The sequence below is a fragment of the Salarias fasciatus genome, chromosome 23 (assembly GCF_902148845.1).
Source record: "Salarias fasciatus chromosome 23, fSalaFa1.1, whole genome shotgun sequence".
Classification (NCBI taxonomy): domain Eukaryota; kingdom Metazoa; phylum Chordata; class Actinopteri; order Blenniiformes; family Blenniidae; genus Salarias; species Salarias fasciatus.
In genome coordinates this window covers 26954789-26978508 of record NC_043766.1, presented here as the reverse complement: position 1 = coordinate 26978508, position 23720 = coordinate 26954789, and the positions used below count along the sequence as shown (strand labels likewise).

The 23720-nt window shown below is 39.4% G+C and overlaps 2 protein-coding genes across 2 annotated transcripts; one reads left to right on the top strand and one right to left on the bottom strand.

Annotated features, from left to right (window-relative positions):
* Positions 1 to 277: 277 nt before the first annotated feature.
* Positions 278 to 13491, bottom strand: stxbp3 (syntaxin binding protein 3). The gene is made up of 19 exons (XM_030083572.1): positions 13409 to 13491; positions 9602 to 9651; positions 9402 to 9483; positions 9226 to 9302; positions 9037 to 9109; positions 8844 to 8944; positions 7284 to 7429; positions 6433 to 6526; positions 6091 to 6215; positions 5904 to 6002; positions 5761 to 5818; positions 5598 to 5663; positions 5052 to 5132; positions 4680 to 4815; positions 4097 to 4203; positions 3823 to 3921; positions 2026 to 2111; positions 1292 to 1440; positions 278 to 965 (listed from the first exon to the last, which is right to left on the bottom strand). The coding sequence occupies exons 1-19, from the start codon at positions 13452 to 13454 to the stop codon at positions 862 to 864; spliced, it is 1779 nt and encodes a 592-aa protein (XP_029939432.1). The 5' UTR covers positions 13455 to 13491; the 3' UTR covers positions 278 to 861.
* A 933-nt stretch (positions 13492 to 14424) lies between these two features.
* fndc7a (fibronectin type III domain containing 7a) lies at positions 14425 to 22494 on the top strand. Its single transcript, XM_030082559.1, has 13 exons — positions 14425 to 14434; positions 14734 to 14994; positions 15874 to 16134; positions 17382 to 17642; positions 18166 to 18432; positions 19087 to 19341; positions 19424 to 19681; positions 19773 to 20027; positions 20557 to 20811; positions 21111 to 21371; positions 21578 to 21607; positions 21690 to 21727; positions 22299 to 22494. The coding sequence occupies exons 1-12, from the start codon at positions 14425 to 14427 to the stop codon at positions 21719 to 21721; spliced, it is 2406 nt and encodes an 801-aa protein (XP_029938419.1). The 3' UTR covers positions 21722 to 21727; positions 22299 to 22494.
* Positions 22495 to 23720: the final 1226 nt, after the last annotated feature.

Genomic DNA, 23720 nt, shown 5'->3' with positions numbered 1-23720 from the left:
ATGAGGTTCACGTCGTTTGAAGTGCAGTGTGTTCATGGCTTTACACAGACCTCTTCTGTTTGTAGAAGTGGCTTAGTTTTCTCGTGCATAAATTGTTTTAATTATTCAGATTTTATCCATCACATTCACTCAGGACAAAGATGTGTTTTGCTGTATTCCTCTGCATTCAACTTAATTTTGCAAGTTCTTGAAAGGTTTTCTTATGTTTTAAACACATTTTCCGTGAAGCTATTATTATTGATGAGACTGCAATTTCAATTTGACAAACAAACAAAAATATGAACCACTTCATCTCTTTATTAGTCAGTTGTTCAATTACAGGAAAACGTAAATACTCTAGGTTAAAAACTCTTCAAAGCACATTAGGCATTTCTGAACAGAAGTGAAAAAGTCAGCATGACACAGCAGGGGCTCAGTGCTTACATACAGTATATACACACACATCAGGTCAATGCTTCTACTCGCAATCATTTCGTCTCTCAACATCTTTAAAAGATCATTCAACCTGTAACACCACAATGTTTTAATGGCCAAGGCACAAACAATTAAGCAGGTTAGACAGTTTTTACATAAAATATTTGCAAGGATGAGGTTGGTTAACTTTTCTCACCATCAAATCTCAACATGATGCAACACGTTTGAAGCATACCATTTTACTAAGTAGGGACTAAGATAAAAGAGAACTTTCCCTCATCCCTACAACAGTTTGCATACCATGTTTGAAAAGAAATAAAGTTGTGTATAAAGTAAATTCCCTTCAGTATTCCAAACAGGAAGACGAGTTGAGTGCACTGTGCTGGGAAAAATGAGACATAGGAAAAACAGGGAGTTTGGGGAAATACACTGTGGAAGGCAGACTTCTCAGGCGTTGTTCCTCTCATCTATTGTGAAGACTTCCATCGGGCCTTTGCTCAGGGACTTGATGTCATTCACGAGGCCAGTGGGAGTCAATATGTGGGATGACCCTAAAAACAAAGAATGATCAAGTGATCAATCATTAACGACAAATTAGACATTAACAGTTCTCTCAGTTTTGACTGGGTCCAGTAGGTGGCGCAAGATAACTACAAATGAAAACCAGCAGTGAACTGATTCATGTCTTCTTTCATTTCCAGCTGGAAAGACAAATAATCCAATCATGTGTGTCAAAGCTGTTTTTTGTCTTAGAGCTGGACAGTTTCAAAATCAACAGTCTTCAATCGATTACTGTGACAAACGAAGAAACCCTTGTCTGACTGAGCACAAGAAGAAATAAGATCCCCAGCTCAAGTAGTTTTTTTGTGCAGCTTACCGATGATAACCTCGCAGGACTTCACTGCCTGAGTGACCTCGTAAGCACAGCGCATCTCAGAGTAGGTGACTCCTCCAATCACGAAGATGATGAGGCGAGAGCCGGTCCGCCGTTCGTCCTGAGAGCTGGGTTTGTGCTTCTGTCGGGCACTGCAGAGCAGAGAGACGAAACACTTCTACAAACACTTCCTCAAGAAAATTACAACTCACACTGATGAACGAAACTGAGAAAAAATAGGGTCACATAAAAAAAGGGCATGGGGTGTGAGCCACCCAAATTACCACTAGAGGGCGCTAGAATATCAGTTTTTTACTGTCTGCCTCCTGAATTTCCCCTAACAGGAATGACACAAACATTTGAGTAATAAAGAAAAGCTTACAAACAATGCCTCCAACTCTATAATTGCAGCTAATGAGATACTTTAATCAAAATACAGTGAGATCTGAAGCTTAAAATTTTAATCCAAATTCAATATCAAACAACCAACAGTAAAACAATGAGTGAAGCATAATTTAAAGCAAACCAGTAACTTCAACCACTGGGGGGCAGTGTTGTAACATATCCTCTGTTTTCTCTTTTCATTGAAGAACAAGAGACTGAAGTCATGACAAGCTGGACTTCTTATATTAGTGCTCATGGATAGCAACCAATAAAATATCCATCTACTGTTTTGGCTCGCAATGATTTTTATTTGCATCAACAATCTTACAACCTGATTACAAATAAGACCTTACCTGACAGCCCCAGAGCCGTTCCAGGCAGCAGGACTCTCAGACTGGTGTGGCCACTCTTTGACGTCCAATTTGTTCTCCACAGCCTCCTGAAAATAAAAGACCTGAACTGTGATTCACGAAACTTAAATCTCATCAAAATAAATCTTTGTTTTTTTTTTAGCACTTGTCACACCATTTAAAAAAGCAACACAAGGTGCTTTACAGAATTTAAAAACATTACAAGGGAAAACAACAAGCAAGAAAGCCTGTCTCTCTCGCCCTCCATATACACACACGACTACACACAGTCGCACAGGGAGACCTAACCGCCACCATTGGGGCCGTCCATACAGAGGAGACGCAGGTCAGACTGACGAGGAGGTTAAATATTGTGAACTTCAACAGTTTAGAAGTGAATTCACAAATGCAGAGTAGTGAAGGGACTCTCGCTATGTTCATGTAAAAGCTGGCTGATAAACAAAGAAAACTGCTTCCGATTTCTTCAAACCTCCAGTACCTTAAATTTCAAGATCAAAAGGGAGTATTTCCAACAAAAAAGCAACATAAAAAAACCTGTTGTTTTTTTCTATCAATTTACTAAACTATGGATGTCATGCAGTATATTTCTGTTAAGAGCAATATGACGGATCCCAAGATCTTGCAACAAGGCATAAATTAAACAAAATGAATAAATAAAAACTGATTTATAGCCATTCTCAGTCTAGAGGGTAGCTCTGTCTGATAGTTACAAATTTTACAGATGTGCGCAGACTACAAGATACGGTGCAGATTTTTTGAGCTTATTGTTATCTGTTACACAACAAACCAGCATGTTTTCTGCAGAAAGGGGAAATTTCTTCACCACATTTTACAGGAAATCAAGTGCTCAGAAGGTAAAAACAACAAAGGAAAGTGTTTTCAGGTAACGTCAGGGCAGAGTTAAAACAAGGAGAAAACACAAAAGCCTGCACCATAGGCCAGCCTTAAAGGTAATGCTGTAGATAGATTTCACACTGAAGTTATGAGTTAAAATCAGGATTATAAGACACTTGTGTGAACTTCCTTTGTTGTTAAGTCAAAGGTTATTGTATGGCTCCTTTGAAAATGATGAGCTTTTCACTTCATGAATCCAAATTCAGCATGTAGGATTAAAGAATGAGACTCAGTGAACTGATAGGTGAAAAATACACTCGAGTCACTTTTCCTTTAATTTTTATTTTTAATCTATTTCTGGGAAGTGAGAGGTTTCACCAGGTGATATATTATCTCTTTCTGCTTTATGACTCATGTAACTTCCTCAAGTCTATAGAAAGCGGAACACTTTTAACGAGACAAGAGAGAAAGGGTAACAGAGTACACCGCATTTTCAGAAATGTCTCATTTGACAGCAGAGTGTTGAACAAAGCAGCAGCTCATGGTAATCATCTCAACTTACAGCCAGAAACTCTTATAGGGAGCATATTTACCAATCACAGCATTTAAGTGTCAGCAGAGACTCGGAGAAAGAAAAAAAAAAACCCAAACAGAAGGATCATCTTCAGGGAAAAACAAATGGCATCCTGATTGTTCTAGATGTTCAGACGTTTTTCTTACAGGTAGATGGAACAATACCGAACAACACTAACATATAGGTGACACTGTTTATCAGATGACCTGAATCTGATAACCTGTTTTTGTGCTGCTTTCATCGTTGTGTTCATTTTTCACACAGACCACTGAGAGGGGCACTGAGGCAACGCAGTGACCCACATTAGTCACATGTTTAAGGGAAAAAACAAAACAAAACAAAACACGATGCGGTCCGGTGACTGGACTGACCTCCATCACATCTTTTATGACAGGAGTCCATCTGGACAGGTTGTAGGTGTCCTCCTGAGAACGATCTCGTCGGGTCGGCTTGCGGCTGAAGAAACTTGGCTGCAAAAAGAGAGAAAACGACAGTACAGAAACAGTGAATGAACCATATCAACAACTACAATGAACATCCAATTACAGAGTTTTGTGTGTGTGTGTGTGTGTGTCTGTGTGTGTGTGTGTGTGTGTGTGTGTGTGTGTGTGTGTGTGTGTGTGTGTGTGCGCGTTTCTTTTTTACCGATGTTATGATGGGAACACCCAGTTCTTTCCAGTTCAGGATAAACTCTCTGTCGGCTTCGATCTTAACGTGTTGGATAAGTTTGTTCAAGTTCTCATCTGTTGTTCCTGTTAACATACAAAGAAGATATTTATGTTAAAATCTGATTTTCATACCTTAGGAGGATTTCAACTCTTTGTCAAATAGCTTCTCGCTGAACAAAAACAAAAATGCTTGCGGTTATAAGTTACTGAAAACATCTTTAGTCTTGACACTTATATTGCTTATCGGGTTTCTCAGATAAAAAATACAATGTAATGTTCCCTTTGATATCTTCAGAACATCTGTGAAGAGCATGAATACACAGCCATTGAAGAATTGCAGTTAAAATAATAGAAAAAAGGACATTCACATATAAGGGCTCAGATGAGTCGAAGAGTTTTTTCTCCCTTTCTTTCTGTAAGAGAGAAAAACTCTTGTCTTTCTATTTACTTTGAGAGAAACGCTGCAGTTTGCAGAAAGGTTTCAAAGCAAATCAACAGAAATCTACTTTTGAACAAGCACTGAGGGTATTTCATCCTGCTGGAAGAGAAGGTCGTCATACCATTGACGCTGAAGATGTAAAGCAACACAGCTCTGATCTTGTCGTGAGTGCTGTATGGGTGTAGCAGTACAGGCAGCAGGGTCCTCATAGGATCCTTCACCTTCACGCCCTCCACATCTGAACCTACTGCAAGGTCCTAGACAGAAAGACACACAATAGTCTGTCAGTGCAACATCGCCTGGAGAAAAATCTAAATTCAAACTCAGCCTCAGGTGTAAACAGCATCTATTTCAACATCATGACGCTTTTGATCTCGCAAATCTCTCCTTCCTGAACCACCACACACCCACTAACTTGTTCAAGCAAGACTGAGCGGTGAAATTGTTTGACACGTGTTCCACAAAACACTGAGTTGACTGAGCACAGACAGACCTGTTCGGCTTTGCAGAGCTTTTCCACGTTGTTAGAGAAATGCTTCATGCAGTCCTCAGCCAGCTGCAGATGAACCGTTTTCTGTAGATTAAGACAAAAAAATGAATGAATGAATCAATCAATCACACTGAATATAGATCAACAAAAACCACGGAGCACTTCATTAAAGTGTAAAATCATTTTGTTATTACAGGACATTTATCAAATAATTTCGCAAAATGACTCCAATCTGATTGGTTTCGGTCTACAAGCATGATAAAGAACACTCCCACATGATGACAGGCTGCAGAGGCACCACACCTCACCACAACTTAATCCCTGCCTGGCTCTATGATCGCTTAGAAACTACTCATTTGAGAAACTAGTGGTATTACCATGACCTGAGAAAAAACACAGCTAAAACTCACTGAAATTTACTTTGTTCAACAAGAAGAAATTCAACTATTATTTATAATGACAACTTAGCAAATGGCAAAGTCGTTTGAAGGAGAGGGAAGAAAAAGAGAATTTCTTTTCACAATACAAACAAGTCTGAAGAGTCCATACCTCAGTCAGTTGTTTACGAAAAGCCGGCATCTTCTTCATCATTTGGGCCAAATTGTTAATTGTGATCTGGAGAGAAATGTGTAATAAAATAAAGTGCTTCAAAAAATGTTTCTTCCATTTATGTACAGAAGACACAGTTCAGAAGGTCAACAATCCGCATTACCTTCCCGTCTGGTTGTTTCCTGCTGGCAGATATCTCCTTTACCATCTTCGGGATCTGACTGTTGTGGGACAACAACAAGGTGAGTGTACTGTGGCTAGCGACCAGACCCAACACCTGACAAGGCTCAGATAATGCACACTCACGCTGAGACCTCCGCGATGTGCTTGTGCCTCAGCCGAACCCAGAGCATGTCATCCTCATTGAGCACGGCCTGCTTTTCTGCACCGTCTTTAGACTTGTACCTGAACACAATTCCAGAGAATAAGATTCAGTTAGAAGTATAAGTAGCTTTTCTGGTGCCAGGAGACACGACAGGTGAGGGTCGGTTACTTGTAGGTGTCATTCTGGATATCAATGAGGTCGTAGGCCATGGCCTGGTAGGTCAGCTCGTGCAGGATGGGGCTCACAGGGTCAAAGCCTCTTTCCACTATAAGCAGCTGGGCTTGAGTTTTTCCCTGGCGGCACAAGTAAATTCAGAGAGAATCAGTTACAATTCCATTAATAAAACTAAAAAACAAATGTCAGCTGAAGGACTATAAAATCTGACAAATGAGAAAGCGTCTTTAACGTGGCACCTTCAGCCGAAAGCAGTTCTCTAGTTTCCAGATCCAGTTACCTCCCAGAGCTAAGACTTTGTTTCTTCTGTCAACAGTCTTTTTTTTTCCAGCTTACCTTTTTCTTACCACTGTCATCCAGCTCAAAGTATCTGGCCAGTTTGTTGTCCACCAGCTCGGCCAGAATCTTTGCATTCTCCATGTTGTTGTCTCTAGTGATGATATAGATTATCATGAGTTCCGATTAGTTGTCAAAGCGATTTTAGTAATAATTGGTTATCTAGCAAATAACAGAAAGAACAACAGTCAAGAAAAAGAAAAATTAAAGGATCCTTAAAGTCAGTATTAGAAGCTCACAGTCACATTCTCAGTACAATAAATACCTTCAGTCATGTCCAGCAAGAAAGTGTGACTTACTGTAAATTAACCACATTCAAATGGACAAACTGTTTTCCGATTCAGAATAAACCGTACAATCTGCTTCTGCTCAGCTTTGAATTTTAATTGTAGTTGTCATCTACTGTACTGACCAAAAGCAAAGCATGACACTTTACAAGAACCACTTCCATAAATGTCATATCATACAAATATTACTTCTACTCCAGACTTTTATAAACCACTTCTGTTGAGAGATCGCAAAGCATACTGTTCAACCATGTTTCTCTTATTTCGTAATAATTGGCTGTACCTGTAACGTAACATTTAATCTGCATACGTGCGTACATCTGTACATCTGTGCACGGTCCGCATGCTTTCAGGTACAGTGTGGCCACCCAGAGCCATGCTTTTACACAACTGATTCATGAATGGGGTCAGACAGCAAGTGATACCGTTCACTTCTTTTCTAGAGAGGCTCACTTCCTCTCACAGTTAGGTAACTCATTTTAAGCTTTTCACATAAAAAAGTGGAACTTCCCTCAGAGGCTGGAGTATGCTGTAGGCTCAGAAACTAAATCTTTGTTGGCTTACTTCTTATATCTGACCCCTGGGTACTCATCCAACGTGGCACACAGCGTGACAAGCTGGTCTGCGAGAGTCTCCAGTGTCTTCTTTTTGTCCTGGCTGTTGGGACTGTAGATGCTTTTGAAAGCCCCAGGATTATCACATGTAAACACCTTAACAGAGAAGAAAAAAAGAGGGGAAAAAATTTGTTTACTTGTAAATACTTCAAAAACCGTGCCATTCATTAAAAGCCTAGAGTAAAATATCAGACCTGCCAACCTTGGTGAAATTTTTTGAGTACCAGTTGCCGGAACACTTGTTGACCGGGGGGGGGGGGGGGGGGGGGGGGGGGGGGTTCAAAGACTTAACAGATGTTTTTCTGATACACATTACATTGCGGCTGACCATGCACATTGTCCCCAGAAAAGAGCTTCAAAATGCTGCTACATGTCCTTTAACTAAGCATTTTTTGCTGTGTGTGTGCGCATGCGTGCGCGTGTGTGTTCCATTACTAAAACCTCTGATCAAGCGGTCAATACGGTGTTTCAAATTAACTGGTGTCCTTGTTACCTGGTGACTGACTTCCTTTAGCATTTCCTGCTGCTGCTGCTAGTAGCCGCAGATGTTGAAATCAGACTCATAAAAGGTCTGACACGACTTTTTGTCTGGTTTTTAATATCTATCAGCAACAAGGGACGTGAAAGAAACCCAGTCGCCAGTTAAAAGGGACTCAGTTATTCCAAAACACCGGCTCAGGTGACTGGAACTGCTGCGGAAAAGTGAAACTCGGTCGTTAACACGAAAGCAGCGGTGACAGCTGGACTCAGGAGACACTCAGGAGACACGTGAAGGAAGCGAGGACTATTTGCACAAAGGAACGACTCTCAGACAGCTGTGAACCGGCTCTCGTCGTTCACTTGAAAGAGCCGTTCAAACGAACGACTCGTTCATTGAACGTCGCAGCACTACAGGCTAGCACATGTGTTTCCTCCCGGTTCCATAGCTGCGGCGCACCAGCCGAATTTACCGGTATTTTTTTTCAGCGTGACAAATACAATGTGTGCCGTGACTGCGTGACAACACACCGAAATGCGTGACACTTCAGAGCCCTGCTGCTGCATCGTGTCCACGGTCCACATTTATAACAGCGCTCACAGACGTCTGCAGCTTTTTGCGTAGTTTAATGAGGCGGAGCGTACCAGCGTATTTTGATGTCAAATTGCGTACCTACTACGCAAAATGCGTACAGGTTGGCAGGTCTGAAAATATATCAATTTCAAAGAAAAACAAGAAAAATCTTTAACAAATAAAGATTATTCATATCGCTTTTTAAATAACCAATTTAAATTACCCATTTCAAGCCCCTGGGTTCACATAAAGTTTGTTACATCACAGCCTAAAGCTGCCAACGCCCATTTAGGATTCAAAAAGCGCATCAGAAGCTCTCTTCCTCTCAACAACATGACCCAGAACAAACTACGTACAATTGCTTTGTAAAAGAGTGATGATGCAGACTGGACGAAAAGAGGAATTTGAGCATTACAAAACAAAACAAAAAAGCACACTCTGCAAATGTTCATCACTCACTTGTGCCTCCTGTGGCATGAAGGATATGTTAATTTCCTTACAGACTCGTATGTGCTTTGCACAGTACAGCTTCATGTTGTTGAACAGATCATCGGGGCAGTCTGAGGGGCAAAAACACTTTTTAGTCACACTGCGATTATAATATTGTTCTGTAAATTAATTAAATTAAGTTTTTGATTTTTCTGCTACTTACAGTCAGTGAAATAAACGTATGCTGCTTTGTATTTTGGTTTGGGCTTGAAGTCATTGATGAAGGCCTGCACACTCTGAAAATAACAGAATTAGACAGGAATACATCAGAACAAATTGAAAAAAAAAAAAAAAAAAAAAACCCCAGCAGAAATCAAAACTTGAAAGACATTGTTGATCATTAGAAGCAAACCTCGGCAGATGGTGTCATGAAGTAGATGGCTTTCATTTCTAGAACCGGCTCTCGGCTTTTGTACAAGTCCTCCACAACTACAGATACACACACAGACAGATGGAAACCTCAGTCAGTTTGAGCTTAAGCCTGTGAGATGGAAAATAATATTTCACTGTAATGCAAACTGAACTTACTTGTGATCTTCTCTGCCATCAAATCGGACATTTTGCAGCATGAAGAGAGGAGCTTGGTGGTGAAGGGGTCCAGAATCAATATCTGTGTGGAAGATAAACTTATGAATTACAGGCCTCTTTAGAATCACACTGCACTACACCCAAGTTTAAACTGTAAAGAGTCATGCAACTGTAATCGCTGTTCTCTGTACTGATCGTACCTTCCATACTTCTGATTTTCTGCAGTCTGCAATGATGGTGTCTTGTATTCCTGCAACGACACAAAGCATGATATCTGGAAAACCAACACCTGAAAGCTATCACAAGAAGACAGGACAGGATATGAACAGATGTGAGGCTTTTGATGTGAACAATGATTAAAAGTTTATTAAAAGAAGCGCCACTAGATATTTTTTGATTTAAAAGGAACTTTTTAAAGTGTATAATGCCTTTGTGTATTTTTCTAATCACACACATCTCTAGTGAAAGAGCACAGAAATGCTTTAATATTCACAATATATTCAGACACAACAACTCCCCCCCCCCCCAAAAAAAAAAAAAACAAAAAACAAAAAAAAAAAAACAAAGACTAATACATTATTATGGATGACAGGGTTAAGTTTTATGCATTTGTGCACAAAAACTCTAGGCGGTCCAAAAAGAGAAAAATATGGCTTCGACTGCAGAGTGTTGAAAGAGCAAAGAAACACTTTCATACTAGGCCTTCCGGCATGAACAGAACAGTGATTCCTGCATACGTCAGGCAAACCCACTTAAATGAGACTGAAAGACACAACACTAACCCAATCATGAAGAAATGCAAAACATCAGACATGAAACAACCAAGCTGAGGCACAAAGAAATACACAGCTTCAAACAACTCTAAAAAGCATGCACTGGTATGAAATGACGTTAAACAACAAGCAATAGAGCAGAATTGTAACTCTTACTGAAATCAACCGTGACAACACACAAGGAAGAGTAATGAGAAAATATGTGCAAGAAGAATAGCTGTTGATAGAAAAAAAGATGCTGTCATTGGTGCTTCTCTCAAGTTGTTTCTCTGATTCTTAACAAACTACAGTTTTTCTTTCTTCAGCCAGTGCGTTAGCGTCCATTGCTCTACAGTCCACCGGTGCCCATGTGTGCTTTTTGAAAATAGTTCTTTGGTCACTTGGTGACATTCCCTATTTTTATGGCCAGGGCTCACAGCTAAAAAACACACAAAAAACATCTTTAATTATCATAATATCTTTTAAGTGGTACAAAATCAGTCTTTGTACAGTATGAATGTCTCAGTCAGTTTGGTAAATACCTCAATCATGAAGTGTCTGACTTGACAGGTGTTCAGGCCACACCACCAGCTTCTGCTTCAAGACTAAACCACAGACAATTCACTACACCGAGCGCAAGCAGTTCACAGAGTGCTTAATTAAAACAAATGCATCGAAACCGAGCAAAGAGACAACAAATAAGTGTGCCACACAGACAGCAGGGAAGTTTATATGCCTGACCTGAACAGTCAACTAAAACCCATTCAAGAGTCAACCAGTCACATTCATAGTGTATAAAGTACCAAACCAGGTGGTTTCAGAAGATACACAACTACTTCACTGTGAAATGTGGAACTCCTGACTTAATATTTAAGAATATTGCTCTCCATGAGTCCAGAACTCCTAAGATGAACTTTTACATGTGAGAATAACATTATCCTCTAAATATCCCACATATGCCTTAGAAAAATAAACTAAGCAAACCATGTATCAATGGTTTCAGTAGCACTAAGAGGCAGAGAAAAAGTTTGGTAAAGAAGATGGATAATGTTCACTTAGCCCAGCATGACGACTCCTTGAGAATCTATAGTTAAGTGTTTTTTGTGCAATCATTTTCAGCAGCATGTCTATGAAAGCAGGACAATATACAGCAAATTTGCTGTTTTTGTAATTACAGTGTGTGTAAAATACGTTCAGCAAAATACTGACTGAACTGTGGTTAATTATGCTTATACTCACTGTACATTCACACTGTGAATTCAAAGTGAAAGAATTTCAAACACGTAAGAAAACAGCTTTGAATGTGAAAGGCTGGAATTAGGAATTGTAGACACACAGCTCGCTCACAGCTGGTATCAATTACAGAAAAGTTAAACAGCACTGTTATTCAGAAGAGGAAATCTCAAAACACAAAGGAAGGAGCATTATCCATTGAAGTGCTCGTTTTTAATCGCAACACTCAATATTATTGGAATATGATATTTTCCTAATGTTGCACTGCTGTAGCATACACTTGTGTTCGCACAGTTGGGAAAGCTCATCTGCACTCTGGCATGGACCAAACAAGCAAACTCTAGTTTGGTTTCCCTGTAATTGAAGCAAATACAGGAACCAAACACAGTGACTTAGAGCACGTGGTGCATTTTGAGTAGAAAATAAGCAGAAACAGTGCTACAACAAGGAAACTGTAAAAGCAAAGAAAAAGTTAGGAACATGTCTTGAGGGCAGATGTGGAGTAATGATGGCGTATGAGCACTGATCAGCATGGCCAGGTTACTATATAATGTTATGCACCTGCTTGTGGCCACCCATAAAACCATGATGTGTTTAAGGTGCTCACTTGTTTGTTAAATGTGTTTTTTGGAGGACATGTGATGTGAACTAATCAGGGTGAATTTCCACTTTCAGTCCTAGTCAATAATTCTCTGATTCCGAGGGTTATTTTCGATCAGAGTCAGTGTTTATTTAGGGTAAGAGTACTTGGAGTAGACTCAACTGAGTGACCAAAGCATTGGACAATGAGCTAAACCAAATGCAAGTGTGTTGCACCTTCTTCCCAATTAAACTGAGCCTCCTGATTATCCCCAGACTACCCTGGTGTGAAAGCAGCCATCAGCAATCCCTCACCGTGTGATAAAACATGGCAGATTTGAACTCATGATCAAAAATACTGCCACAACCATCCATCTCATCTCAGATGGCTAAACTGTGTTTGTCTTCACTGGGACAAAGGAGGAAAGACAATGGACCATTTAAGTGGCCCAAATTCAATTTTTCTCATAGAATTTGATTTGAATTTCATGAGTAAGTGTGAAGAACAGTGAAGTGACTGCAGTGTGTAAACATTTGTCATGTTGTGTCTTATCATCTTTAGTTCAATTAGATGAATTTAGACTACTGACTGATGCTGTTTATCTTCTCCAGCAGGGCATTCTCATTATCCACGATACCACAGTTACTCACGATTAATTCCCTTATCATGTTACTTAACCTGAAGCCTGTGGAGAACCATAGAGCTTGTCGTGAGGATGATGAGACTATCAAAAACAACTATACAGATGTGATCAATATCAATGCAAACTCGCAGTGCTATAGCTGGATCACATCCAGATGTTTGGAAATATTCTGAATTAACGGCTACACGATTCCCACGCTAATAGCCAGAACTATAGAAAAAGGAATGAACTCTAATTTTAGCTCACCAAAATAAGATGTAGCTTAATAGTTCGAAATAAATAAACGACTTTTTTTAGCATATTTTTTTCCATAATTTCCCACTTTTGGTAGCACACTTTAAAATACCATATTAAACCTTCGTCAGTGATAGTCGACTTTGTACTATGTGACGGCGCTGAGAAACGTGTTTTTCAAAAGGAAACACCAGACTTTAGCAGGTTTCTGAGTCCGTTAATGTGAGCTGATCTGGGACAGACCGCGCAGAAACGAGGTGGGGCTCCAGGCGACACAAAGTCACCTCACACAGCAGGCGAACAACTCTCTGAGTCCGATGTTGATAACTTTTGTCGCTTCGCGCGGAAGCCCAAACCTGAAAAACGCATGTTGTTGCAAGAAAGTAAAAAAACAAAGTGACAAATTGAAACGGAGCGTTTCACTGTCAGTTCGAGATGCGAAGTCCTGAGAGGCGGCGACAACACGGAATTTTCACCATTTAACTGAATAAACTTGGAAATGAGCGGGTGCTTTCTGCTGTTGATCTGAAATGCAAATGCAACGCTCATGTTGGAGTGAACTTACTTTTCCAAACTATTCTTTTCAGCCCGTGATCCGCACCCGCTGCCATCTTGGTTTTTTTTTCTTCTGCGCCTCTTCCTGTCGGTCCCGTGTCCTTGCGCTCTGACGTCATCGACGTCAACAAGTGTGCGTCAGCACGAGGTTGTAGTCTTTTATGAATTAAAACAGCTATCTACCTGTCTATATCTCTATCTATCAATGTATTCATTCATAAATAGTCACTCTCCCTAGAAAAATAGATACATTTATTCTGTTAATAAGGGAAATTGCAACTTTATATGTCAATCACCATTGCAGTGCAAAATGGTAAATACACTTTCCTTCATATGTGTCACTATATATCAGTCACATTTTTCAGTAAAACTGCTCACAGACCATTTGAGAAAAAATGAATTTCTGTCTTGACACAGAGACCGGAAAAGATTGTTGTCAGTATTTTGGTATTTGTTGGACTCTTCAGAGTTAGAAATATTCAGAAATGTGCCATTTACTTGTAAAGTCTATGAAATTGAAGTGCATTCATATTCTAAAAAAAGGTTGATGTTGTAATTTCTATAAAATCCTAACTCCCGAGGTAATCTTCAACAATGCACCAACAGGTAGGCTTATCAGTGGTGTAACTGCGTTTGTCATATCATATTTAATACCCCCCCAACACACACACAGGGAAACTCCAGTGCTTTTGCCAGACCCATATCCATGCAATATTTCCTGACTGCATCTTCAATACCGGATATCATGCCTTTGGCTACAGCGGTGTCTCCTTCTTTTCCTGTTCAACCAGCAGCTGCTGAAGATGCATCATTTTGTCCCAGTGTGATTGGCTGTTTGACCTCCAGTAGGAGGAGCTGCATATAGGTATTTCAGCTTACACAGACAGGACACATACAAGAAGAAAAAGAAAACATTACAGACAGGTTTTTTTTAAAGAGATCATACAGAAGAAACAGATTTGTCCAGAGACCAACGTGAAGAATGGGTGCTGTGATGAGGTTGATGGTTTTTGCCTTACTGGGCATATGCTCACAGGTACAGTAATGGTATCATTTTGCAGAATTGATTATTTTTATACTTTAAGCTTAAAGTTACATAAAAGCTAGTTGACACACACACTTTATGAAAACATATCTAATTTCCATTATTGTTTTTTGTGTGTGTTTTCTAAAATTGCAGGCTGCAGCAGAATCAAGTATGTTTTTTTTGTTTTGTTTTATGTTTTCCTCACCAAATGTCAAGGCACAAAAAGCTCTGACGATATCACTCAGAATAATGAAGTTCTTTCTCATGATCAAAATGAAGTACTTATAGCTATCTGCTGTTTTCAACAGGTTTCAGTGTATCTGTGTTTTCTACTACATCCAAGACTGTGATACTCAGATGGACCAGGATTACCGGAGCAACCTCGTATAAGATCAATGTTGCTCTTAAAAGTGCACCAGACAGCCCCTTTGCCTTTGTCACCTTTGGTCCCGACATAGTGATGGGCTCTGTCTCCTCTCTGTCCTCAAATGTCATGTACATCTTCACTCTCGAGGCTTTGAATGACTCCCAAGATGCACTGAGCACCGCATCTACTGAATCGTCGACAGGTGAGTTTGACAGTTCTCTGTATTTATACAGTGAAAGCATGGATGTAAACCAAAAAAAAAGATATAGGTTTTTGATATTATTGCTTGTGTCAGTCTTGTTACATCTGCTAAGTAGAATTAATGGTATTTTTATGAGTTTTTTTTTTCAAATATGTAAGTTTACTAATACTTAAAGTACTTATAAATAAACTCTACATCATGTGACACTACTCTGACAAACAAAAGTTGGTGAATTGTATGTAGTTTTTTATCTGCATATATGTCTGATAAATACTTTTAAAGCAGACATTTTAGAAAGTTGAACTGAATCAGATGTTTGCTTATAACAGCAACTTTAAATGTGGTTTATAAGAAATTAATGCTTTAATTTTTTTTGGGGGGGGGGCGGTATTTTCTTACTTTTTTATTTTTTTGTTTAAGTTTTACTCTCAAAGGTTTTTAAAATCTTGTAAATATGTGGGAAAATTATACCTCAGTATTAATTTTTAGTGCCAAGTTTTTAAAAGCGAGTTTTTTCACCTATCTTGAATTTTATGTAATATAATGTGAGTTCAAATATATGTAAAAAAAAAAAAAAAAAGAAAAGAAAAAAAAGAACAGTTTTCATTGTTCATTGAGCAGAGGAACCTGCAAATTCTCATGGTAAAAGTCAATATATTAAATAAATAAATATATCAAAATTTTACATCTGGCAAATCAATTTCAAAATGTATCACAAACATTCAAATGTCATTATCACTTCCTTGTCACCGAATATCAGATATGATATGGAGTGTTTATGAATAATTTATCATTTCCCATCATCAGTAATGTACAGCTTTCCTGTGTTTCCTCTTTTTGACAGCCATGCCTGATCTGAGCTTTGTATGATTGTTTCAGCTCTTGACCCAATGGATCCCATCCAGGTCGTGAAGCCACAAGACAGCAGGACCCTGATAGTGGAGTTTAACCCGAACCCCCTGGCAAGTCATTACATCATTCGCATCCAGGACACCAACGGTCTATTCAGAGAGGACACAGTGTCCTCCTCCCCAGCCCAGATCGCTTCTCTCACACCCTACACCGAGTACTTTCTCAGCGTCTTGGCCGTGAACAACGCAGGCCGCAGCCAACCATCTCCATCTGTGACTGTAAAGACAGGTACTGTTGTTCATCACGTTTCTTTTCTCCCTGTGGGATATTGGATTGTCAATATGTTTCTAGCTGCACACATGAGAAACAAAGACACATAAACAGACTCCTTGTAAAAGAAAGAAAGAGAGAGAGGAGGAAGAAATAACACCCAGGGGGGGTCTATGTGAGCAAGTGAGTCTCACATTTACTGGAAAAGCAACAATACTTTTGTAATCAGTCCCCATGCCCTGCAGAGGTCACTTGATCTGCTGCATTGTCCCACAGTAGAGGTACTATATAATATACAGGACTGTGAGCACATGTACACACACACACAATAAGAGGAAATCCAACTTTATTCTGCCTAAGAAATATATCAGTGGCCCTGAGGACCTCTCTGGTATCGGTGGTAACTGCATACCTGACCCCACACCCTGAGAGTATTTCTGTCAGTTCAAGGTGGGACATGTGATTCCTATGAACCGAAAAGCCTGCAACAAGTTGGTTTTTTTTCCACCCCCACTGTATTTACTTTACTGTATAGAGAGAACAGGAGGTCTCAGCCTACAGCAGCTTGATTAAAACTTTGTCCAGGCTGACCTCAATCATCACAAACTATGTGTTTTATCAAATACAAAAAAATTTAAAGCCTATTCATAAAAGTAAATACTGTTTCAACTTCAGGTCCTGGAAATGGAGCCGTTCCCATACAGGAACTGAAAGCGGTGTCTCATAATTTACATTGAAACTTGAAACTCCATACATTGAAATTCCAATAATCCACCACTTTGAGTACTTAAAGTTTTCCAAGTTTTCCTTGGGTTATATGGGACTCGCAGCTGCTCAAGATTTGATGGTTGTTCAGAGTTTTAAACATCAAGAGAAGATTTTTAAATTATCTTCTTGAATAAAGAAAAATCAGCAGTAGGAATACAATGTGTCTTGCTAATTTGCTCCCCTGTGGTAAAACCCAGATTTAAGACTACAGTTCCTTTTTTTAAATCAATAATTTTTTTTTAACTTGATTGTTTATTATTTACTTTTTCATTTGCTGGAATGTTAATTGGCTTGGGTAATTTCCAGCCCCTCAGGATTACAATAACTAAAGCAACCATAACTGATTAATGGCCTCCATTCTCTGAAGTAACTTGAAGCATGAGCACATTTGATAAGTTCAAATTCATTCTGTTTGGCAGTAAACCATCATAATTCCTTTAAAGTGCTTTTCTCAAGAAAACCATGTAATACAGTCTTCTTCTTCTTCTTCCTGACAGTTCTGCCTCCTCTTGAGCTTTCCACTTCGTCGCCCAGCAACAACAGCATAGTTGTGTCCTGGGCTGCTGTTCCTCATGCTGTCCAGTACACCCTGTCTGTGCACAAGTTTCAGTCAGCCACTAAGATGGAGCACAACACCTCTGACACCAGCTTCACCATCTCCGGCCTGGAGGCCGGCGCTCTTTACTTCATCAAGGGTTATGCTTGGGATGCCGAGGGCCGAGAGGGAGAAAACAGCGTGTACAGAAACCAAACGACACGTAAGGAGAAACTCATCTATTCTGTGATTTTAAGCCCCAAAATCAAAAATGCTGACATTTTGTCATTATTTTGGGCTTATTATATTTTCATGTGATGAAAAACATGAAAAACAGTCCAAGCCATGCCATAAATGTGAGGAGAGCCCCCAGACAGGAAATACCACAATTTATTAATAAAATAAAATATTTTATTCTCAGTTAATGTTTACTTAATTCTGGCTGAACAACTAAGGTCTTGCAAAAAACGTTTATCAATAAAGCCATGCGTTATGTAAACTTTATACATTTTTATCAGTTAGTTCAAAATATATAGTGAGTGATCATATAGCATATGACACCATGAATGATTAAATCGAGTGAAAAACAATGTTTTTGCTATAACTTCTGTCCACTTTATCAGCATGGATAGGCAAAACAAACCTTGCCTCTCAAATAAATAAATGTAAATATTTACATACTATTAGGCCAAGGGTAACAGCAGTGAAATATATCTGAAGTTTGTTTTGTCTTTGTCTTTTATCAGGACCTCCCACGCCGTTCTCGGTCAATGTCTCTCTGGAGAGGGTCAATGGTGTGGCATCGCTCTCTGTGACCTGGGAAATGGACCCGGACGTTTATGGGCCTACTGAGTTCTATGTGAGCAGTGACCAGAGCCTGACCTGTAACACCACGTCCAGCAGCTCCTGCAAACTGTCTGCTGTGGGCTGTGGAGAGGTCCACACCATCCAGGTGACGGCCTCAAACCGGGCCGGGCCCAGCTACCCCTCCAGTCCTGTGGTCTTCATCACCTGTGAGTGTCAGCACTGTAAATCTCTGACGGTTTCTAATCCCAGACTTTTACAGTCTCTGACAAATAACAGACAGTTTGAACAACATTAGATTAACTGTGTGTGTATTGATATTCATTACCCTTCATTTTTTTTTGTACTCCTTGGACATTTCACGTGTCAAAGCTAAAAATGAGATGCATCCTTATTCTAGTTAACTTTTACAAAAAATAAAAACTCTATTGAGCATTTAAAAAAAGATATATAAATATATACATACATATATATGTATATGTATATATATGTATATATGTGTGTGTGTATGTGTGTATATATATATATATATATATATATGTATATATATATATATATATATATATATATATATATATATATATATATATATATATATATATATATATATATATATATATATATATATATATATATATACAAATATCCTTTGATATGTCATTTTGTTGGGGAATGCATATGTGCAATTATGTGACATTACCACGACTTGTAAGCGATTAAGTGAGGCACACAAGGCTTTTAAAACACTGTACGTGAGCGGAGAATGATATGTTTGAGTTCACGTTTTGTGCTGTGGCACATTTTAAACCATGAAAAAGCATAATGGCCATGTTAGGCTAATTTCTCCTGATCCATGTTTCCAGTCCCCTGCCCCCCAGAGTCTTTGGCTCTTGTGGAGACGTCAGAGGAAAACTGCACCTTGACGTGGGACACCATGCCTCATGCTGAAAGCTACGTGGCTTTCATCAAGGCAGGAGATGGCAGCGAGATGAGCTGCAACACCACCAACAGCAACTGCACCTACCACTGCCAGTGCGGCTTCATGTACCTGATGTCTGTGCTGGCCTTCAACCCGGCCGGCAGCAGTCCTCAGGGAGAGGTTCTCAATCACACCACATGTAAGTGGCTGCACAGCTGCAAGTTTTGCGGCTCTTCCCGTCACCGAGATTTGTTTTCTGTGCGATTGTCTGTGCGTTTCAGTGCCCTGTTGTCCAGAGGACGTCTCTGTCTCTGCGGTCAGCACCGACACTCTGGAGATCACGTGGGCAGCCTCGAGAGGGGCAGAGCTGTATGAGACCAGCGCTGCAGACAGTTCAGAGGTCGTCCTCTGTAATGACACTGCACCGGTGTGTGCCCTGTCTGACCTCAGCTGTGACAGCACCTACAGCGTGAAGGTGACACCCTGCAACGAATTCAGTGGATGTAACCGTGCATGCAGAGCACATACCAAAGACACGGGTACAAAGCGTCTCATATTCACTAAATATCAAGTCATCCTTCATCTGTTGTGCTTATTTAACTCACTCACTGCTTATCTTTCTCTCATCAGCTCCATGTATGCCAACGAATCTGATGCTGAATGTGAAAAACTCCTCCTGCGTCAGTGTCAGCTGGACATCAACCAACCGGGCCGCCACTTACTCAGTGAGCGCAGACGCAGGCGACGTCAAACACACTTACACCACCAGTGAGGAAAGTTTGGAGCTCACCGACCTCCCGTGCGGCTCCACCTACGAAGTCAGCGTCACGGCATTGACTGCCGCTGGCCACAGTTTGCCCAGTTACTCTGACTCCATTGAAACAGGTCTGGATCAATGCCTTCAGTTATAAAACACAAAACAGTGACAGTATGAGGAGATATAAATTCATAATTACTTTACAGCTATGCATCTCTGTAGTGCCTGTAGGTATTCTGATAATATACGGTACATGCCAAACCGTAGGTGTTCTACTGGAAAAAGGTCTTTAAGGAAAAAGTAGCACTAAATCTAATATAATGTAAGGGTCATGTGTTTTTAAGGTATTTGTCATCTGCAGAATGTATGTAAAGAGGGGAAAGTTGTTTATCAACATAACAAGGCAACACAATATGCAAAAAACAATCAAAAAGTTTAGTCTTTAATGAAATGCTATATTTTGTAAAAAAAAAAAAAAAAAACTCAATAAAGCAGACAATGACATCTTGATTTATAGCAATAGAAACATAAACTAGAGAAGTAGTGCAGGATGTTTTACATTTTTTTATGCAAGAAGTGTAAATACCAGCTCTAGTATGATTGTTTTGTTTTTTTTAACTACAGTCATGAATCTGTAAATACCGCCTTGTTTCACAGAACCCTGCTGCCCTGGTAATCTGGCCGTCCATCAGGTCACTCAGGCGATGACCAACGTCTCGTGGTCTCACGCCAAAGGAGCGCACTCATTCATCGTATCTCTGACGTCGCCTCGGGGTCACGCCCGCTGCCACACCCAGGACTCCCACTGCCTCATGGGATGCATCACCTGTGGCACCAGCTACACAGTCACCATGGAGGCCTTCAGCCACAGCGGGCGGATGACCGTCTGCACCGAACAGGGCTTCTCATCCAGTGAGAGATGGTGTTTTTCTACAGTCAGAGGAGCCCAAAGGCTTTAGAAACATTCATTACTTATCGCTCAGTAAACAGGACGTAGCATGCAAGTGAACTAATGAAAAATAAGATGAACAATATGGAAAAATCTTGTAACATGAACACGTTGATGTATTAGTATTGTGTGAATTAGAATCATAACGTAACCGTAGATATTCAAGTAATTAAAAAAAACCAAACTGAATTCACTACTATGAATGTATACAGTTTCTTTTTTATTTTTTTTTAATCTAAGATGCATGTTTTCTTCCTTGCAGGTGCCTGCTGTCCATCGGGTGTAAAGCTGCTCAGGATGGCTGATAACTCCCTGCGGGCCTACTGGCGCAGCACGGGCAGCGGCCACAGCACCATCACAGAGATGGTGGGCAGCAGTAACAACTACACCTGCACCGCTTCCCCGGGGAACAACCAGTGTAATATTGACAACATCCAGTGTGGGACTGTCTACCACGTCATGGTGGCTCCACTCACAGCAGATGGCAGCAAAGTTCAGTACTGCGGTCAGCGGCTGTATTCAGGTATGGTGTTGATCTACATGTCACATTTCTGAATCATTCACACTTGACCGAGTCAAAAATGTACCACTTTTTTCCATGATATTTAAGAAAAAACAAACAAACAAATAATGCAACAGTTTTAACTCCTAAAAGCAGAGTAACATAACTTTCATTTGGTAGAATATAAACTTTGAGTGAATTCCATCTTTCTGCTTCTGTCTTTTTAGTCACTTGTTCAGGAAGCAACATTGGCGCAGGTGAGTGTATTGCATTCACTGTCTTTAAAACAACATTGCATTTGCTTTATGTCTCTCATATGATTCAACTCTTCCTTTTCAGTGATTTACAGAGGAAAGAGAAGTGTGGACTAGCAGACGGTCAGTACAGCAGCTGCTCATTTGATAAGTATTTACAACCAACTAACATCGTCCAGAAGCCTTTTTCACATCCAAATATACAATGAGGAAGAAAGCAAAAAGGGAAAATCTTTTGGGCCAATATGAATGAATCTGTTACAGTATATCAGTAGTTGTGCTACAGTTTCATCCATCTCTTCCTTTTAGTTCAGCCTGAAACTTAATTTAGTTCATACACATTTTGATATTGTTTTATGAGTTTATGCACTGGAATAAACCCATTGAGATCTACTAATGAGATGCACTCATCTAATTGTTCTATTGATTACACACCAATTTCCAAAAACAGTGTAACTGTTTTTACATATTCATGCTTTTCTGGAAAATAGTTAGTGTTGTGACTTCCGAGTTGATGTCTCTTGCAGGCTTTCTCATAGTTACACAGGAACTGGATTTGAAATTGTTACACTGCCATCCACTGACTAATGATGTGCTGGTTTTTTTTTATTATTATTATGTTTGATTTAAGTTTGTGAATTACAATAATATGCAAATACTTGAATTTGACTTCAGTTCTGATTTTTCTCCATAGATTCATCAGACCTTCTGCATCACCCCTCCCCAATGGAAAGAAACCATTTCATTGAATAAACATTAGAACTGTTAAACAAACTCAGATGTAATAAGCAGCCATGGCACACATGTTAATAATTAGGACTAAATGTTTGAAAAATCATTGATGTTTGCCTGTCAAATGGATTGTGATCACTGTGAGCTCAATATCCACAAAAAACCACCTAAAGCACAAAAAGATTTTGTGTGGTTCTAAAAATAAATTTTGTAAAGCATCATGATGGAAAAAATGAAAAGAATAGCTTGCCACGATCAATGGTTTCATACATGGAAAAATTTCACTTGCATTCCTGGACTATGCTTTAAAGCTCAATTGTATCTAAACTTCATGATTTCCTTCACATATTCAATTGAAAACAAAACAAAAGAAAAAAAATAAAACAACAACAACAACAAATTACCACAGCACCAAATTAAATGAAAACACAACGATCATGAAACATGTTTATGCCCGTTTCCTTTATGAGGAGCTGATTGGAGAACGAGAGAATAAACTGAAATTAATTTATAGCTGAAGCCCCAAGTAGAAAGCCTCCTGGTGATGATGTGACAGAGCAGAAAACATCCCTCCGTTTGCTCTTTCTTATTCTCAGGATGAATTTAACCATTTGAAATATGTACTACTCTGTGAACTCGGTGCGTATTTCGGTTAATAAAGATTTCCCAGCATCAGCTTCTTTGTGTTGTGTGTCTTTTGTTTTTCTTAGCATGAAGAAGAAACAAGACAACCTAATGATGAACATGCGCTCACTGTTGAGTCATGCACATAAAATAAAGTGGTTGTTTAGAGTTTATTTACTGTGATAGATTTCCCATGTTCGGTTGTCTCATTTTTGTAGAAGTCACAACTTACATTGCGATTACAGATGTAGTGAACTACAGAGACAGATCATAAGGAGTTGTCGATGTATCAACTAAACAATTAAAAGTAAAACATCACTTTTCAGCCACAAGGTGGCGAAAGACATCAGCAGTAGGCTGTATTTAGGAGAACAAGTTGTCAAAGGTAATTGACCACAAGAAAATTAAAAGAGACTATATAGTGCAATTTAAAGTGATTAATAGCTTAATAGGTGATTAATAGGAAAATAGAAAACAGTCAAATAGAAAACAGAATCCATCTCAAACCAAGATTTTCAGCAATTCTGTAGTTTTCTGATCTTGTTTCAAATACTGTTTGCATAAAATCTGAAAGTTTTCATTCATGTGACCTCATGTGACTCAAGGAGAAAAGCTGGCTTGTCATTCTGGCCAATGAAACAGTATAATGTATAAATGCAGAGTGTATTTCTTTATTTAGCGTTTCTACTTTTTTAAATGAAGCATGTAAAAACAAGTGTCTTCATGACTACAAATCCAAAACACAATGATAAAACAAAGA